The sequence below is a fragment of the Hylobates moloch genome, unplaced genomic scaffold (assembly GCF_009828535.3).
Source record: "Hylobates moloch isolate HMO894 unplaced genomic scaffold, HMol_V3 SCAFFOLD_7, whole genome shotgun sequence".
Classification (NCBI taxonomy): Eukaryota; Metazoa; Chordata; class Mammalia; order Primates; family Hylobatidae; genus Hylobates; species Hylobates moloch.
In genome coordinates, this window is record NW_026652282.1 from 23,022,067 (window position 1) to 23,025,015 (window position 2,949).

General features: G+C 51.6%; 1 protein-coding gene across 2 annotated transcripts; it reads left to right on the top strand.

The window, feature by feature from the left end:
* Positions 1 to 1,656: 1,656 nt before the first annotated feature.
* On the top strand, positions 1,657 to 2,916 carry MAGEB6B (MAGE family member B6B). Of its 2 annotated transcripts, none has more exons than XM_058441286.1 (2): positions 1,657 to 2,008; positions 2,135 to 2,916. In XM_058441286.1, exons 1-2 carry the CDS (start codon positions 1,657 to 1,659, stop codon positions 2,914 to 2,916), a joined length of 1,134 nt encoding a protein of 377 aa, XP_058297269.1. The 2 variants fall into 2 exon arrangements, with proteins under 2 accessions (XP_058297269.1, XP_032612190.1); XM_032756299.1 differs by having other exon boundaries at positions 1,657 to 1,882; positions 2,009 to 2,916.
* Positions 2,917 to 2,949: the final 33 nt, after the last annotated feature.

Here is a 2,949-nt window from a genome sequence, read left to right on the forward strand (position 1 = left end):
TTCCCTATCCCCTACACCCCAGTCTCTGGTAACCTTTTACTCTCCGTTTCCATGAGATCTACTTTTTTATATTCCACATATAAGTGAGATCATATAGTATTTTTCTTTCTGTTCCTAGCTTATTTCAGTTAGCATAATGTCCTCCAAGTCTATCCATGTTGTCATGAATGACAGAATCCCCTTCTTATTTAAGGCTGTATAGTACTCCACTGTGCATAAATATATATATATACACACACATACTGTCAGTCTTGGAAGGTCCTGGCGGCTTCCCAGCTCAGGCTCCACCTTACTTCCTACTCAGGACTCTCAGGGAATAAGATCCTCCCTCTCCTGTTGACTGATTCAGCTCAGCAGACAGAGAAGTCCAAGGGTCCACGAAGAGCCCCTGAAATAATTTGATGTGAGCTTTTCGGCAGCCACCCAGTCCACAGAACACATGGAGAGTGACAGAGCCCCACCCCTGCTGTTATGCTGGGAAGGCCAGGAGGGCATGGCCGAAAGTGGTTCCTCCTGACTTCCCCGTAGAAGAGCGGCCAGGCCGGAGGCCTTGGTCTGAAAAGTGCTGCGTCAGGTCAGTGGAAGAGGGCGTCCCAGATCTTCTCAGGTATCTTAGTGGGTATCTTGACCTAGAACTCGGGGGACATTCCCCAATAACTGCAACCCCCTACTTCCTAAAATGGGCAGTTCCAGAGAGCCCTGCCCCATCCTGCCCCTAAGATGGTAACTGAGGAGTGCCCAAGCATGGCCGTTAGGCCCAAAGTCCATTCGCTTTTTCCATGGGGTTGAAGAGCATGAAGTCCTCGGTCCAAGGCTGGTGGACTCAGGTCAGTAGAGAGAGAAATCTCAGGCACTACATAGCTAAAAAGATGACTCTGCTTAACATTGAAGGGACTCCATGCCCATGCCGCAGCACGGGTTGCACCAAACTATGCCCCTGATGTCAGCCTGGGGGTCCGGGCAGATCTCTAGGGAGAGGTGCGTTCTCACTTTGTCCCCGTGAGAATCAGAGAGGTAGGTCCCTGGTTGTAAGAAGATGGCAGCAGGTCAGCGAGGGTGATTTCCAAGTGGTGGGAAGAGTCAGGGTGAGGGGTCTGATTACCGTGGGGGTCATTCTCAATATAACAGCAAGAGCATTCGAATGCCTCCGCTGCTGTCAGCCCTAGGCGGTCTGGGTGTCCCCGGAAAGAAGTGTTGGGCAGGAGTGCTTCTTTATTTCCTCCTCACTGGTACTGTAAAAATTCCTAGTGTCAATTTCAGAGCGGCAGAGGGGAATGGGCCTCTGGGACTTGACAACAATTTTTATGATGATCCAGAATAAAAACGGAGAGGACCACACCTCTAAACAGAGGGGCCCCCACTGCCAGTCCCTGCTGTCACCTCAGTAAGCCCCAAAATGGGCTGTCATGCTATAGTCTAACACTCACTCTTAACTTCCTCCTAAGTCCAAAGGAGACAAACAGACCAAGCAAACAGGAGTCCTGTGAGTTCCTGGAGCAATTGTTTCGCGAAGACTCCAGAAGGGCCCCTGGTTAAAGCCAAGATGGTTGCTCTCTGCTGAAGGTGTTGACATGATGTCACTCTCTCCCGTCCAGGTGCCAACCTTGCCAACTTTAATGCCCACACTCCCACCTGCTGTCATAGGCCACAGCCACCATGCCTCGGGGTCAGAAGAGTAAGCTCCGTGCCCGTGAGAAACGCCGAGAGACCCATGGTCAGCCGCAAGGTCTCACGGGTCCCCAGGCCACTGCAGAGAAGCAAGAAGAGTCTCGCTCTTCCTCATCCTCTTCTACTGTTTGTCGGGGTGCTCGTCGTAGGTCTTCTGGTTCCTCCGTTCCTCAGGAGTCTCAGGGAGCGCCACCCACTGGCTATCCTGATGCAGGTGCTTCATGTTCAAAATCCGATGTGGCTGCCATGGGTCAAGATGAGAAAAGTCCGAGTACCTCCCGTGATGTCTCAGTTTCTCAAGAGTCTCAGGGAGCTTCACCCATTGGCCCTCCTGATGCAGGTATTTCATGCTCAAAATCTGATGTGGCTGCCAAGGGTCAAGATGAGAAAAGTCCAAGCACCTCCCCTGTTGCCTCCATTCCTGAGGAGTCTCAGGGAGCCTCACCCACTGGCTCTCCTGATGCAGGTGTTTCATGCACAAAATCTGATATGGCTGCCAAGGGTCAAAATGAGAAAAGTCCAAGCACCTCCCGTGATGCCTCTGTTCCTCAAGAGTCTCAGGGAGCTTCACCCACTGGCTTGCCTGATGCAGATGTTTCCGGCTCAAAATCTGATGTGGCTGCCAAGGGTCAAGATGAGGAAAGTTTAAGCCCATCCGAGAGAGCTGCGTTCTTTACAACCACAGACCAAGATCCTCTAGAAAGGAAGGCGAACAAGATGGTGCAATTCCTGCAGGAGAAGTTTGAGAAGAAAGAGTCCATTTCGAAGGCAGACATGCTGAAGCGTCTCCGCAGACAGTACAAGCCGTGCTTCCCTGAGATCCTCAAGAGAACCTCCCAACATTTGGCGGTGGCCTTTGGCGTGGAATTGAAAGAAATGGATTCCAGCGGCGAGTCCTACACCCTTGTCAGCAAGCTGGGCCTCTCCAGTGAAGGAATTCTGAGTGGTGATAATGCGCTGCCGAAGTCGGGTCTCCTGATATCGCTCCTGGGATTGATCTTCATGAGAGGCAACCGTGCCACTGAAGAGGAGGTCTGGGAGTTCCTGGGTGTGTTGGGGATATATGATGGGATCCTGCACTCAATCTATGGGGATGCTCGGAAGATCATTACTGAAGATTTGGTGCAAGATAAGTACGTGCTTTACCGGCAGGTGCACAACAGTGATCCTCCACGCTATGAGTTGCTGTGGGGTCCACGAGCCAATGCTGAAACCACCAAGATGAGAGTCCTGCGTGTTTTGGCCTAGATCAATAACACCAGTCCCGGTTTATACCCACAT

What these genes read in the sequence shown, in the direction of transcription:
- MAGEB6B (XM_058441286.1), top strand. Translation starts at nt 1,657, where the DNA reads ATGCCTCGGGGTCAGAAGAGTAAGCTCCGTGCCCGTGAGAAACGCCGA. An exon ending in CATTGGCCCTCCTGATGCAG is followed by an intron (nt 2,009 to 2,134) that starts GTATTTCATGCT and finishes CTCCTGATGCAG; the next exon opens with GTGTTTCATGCACAAAATCT.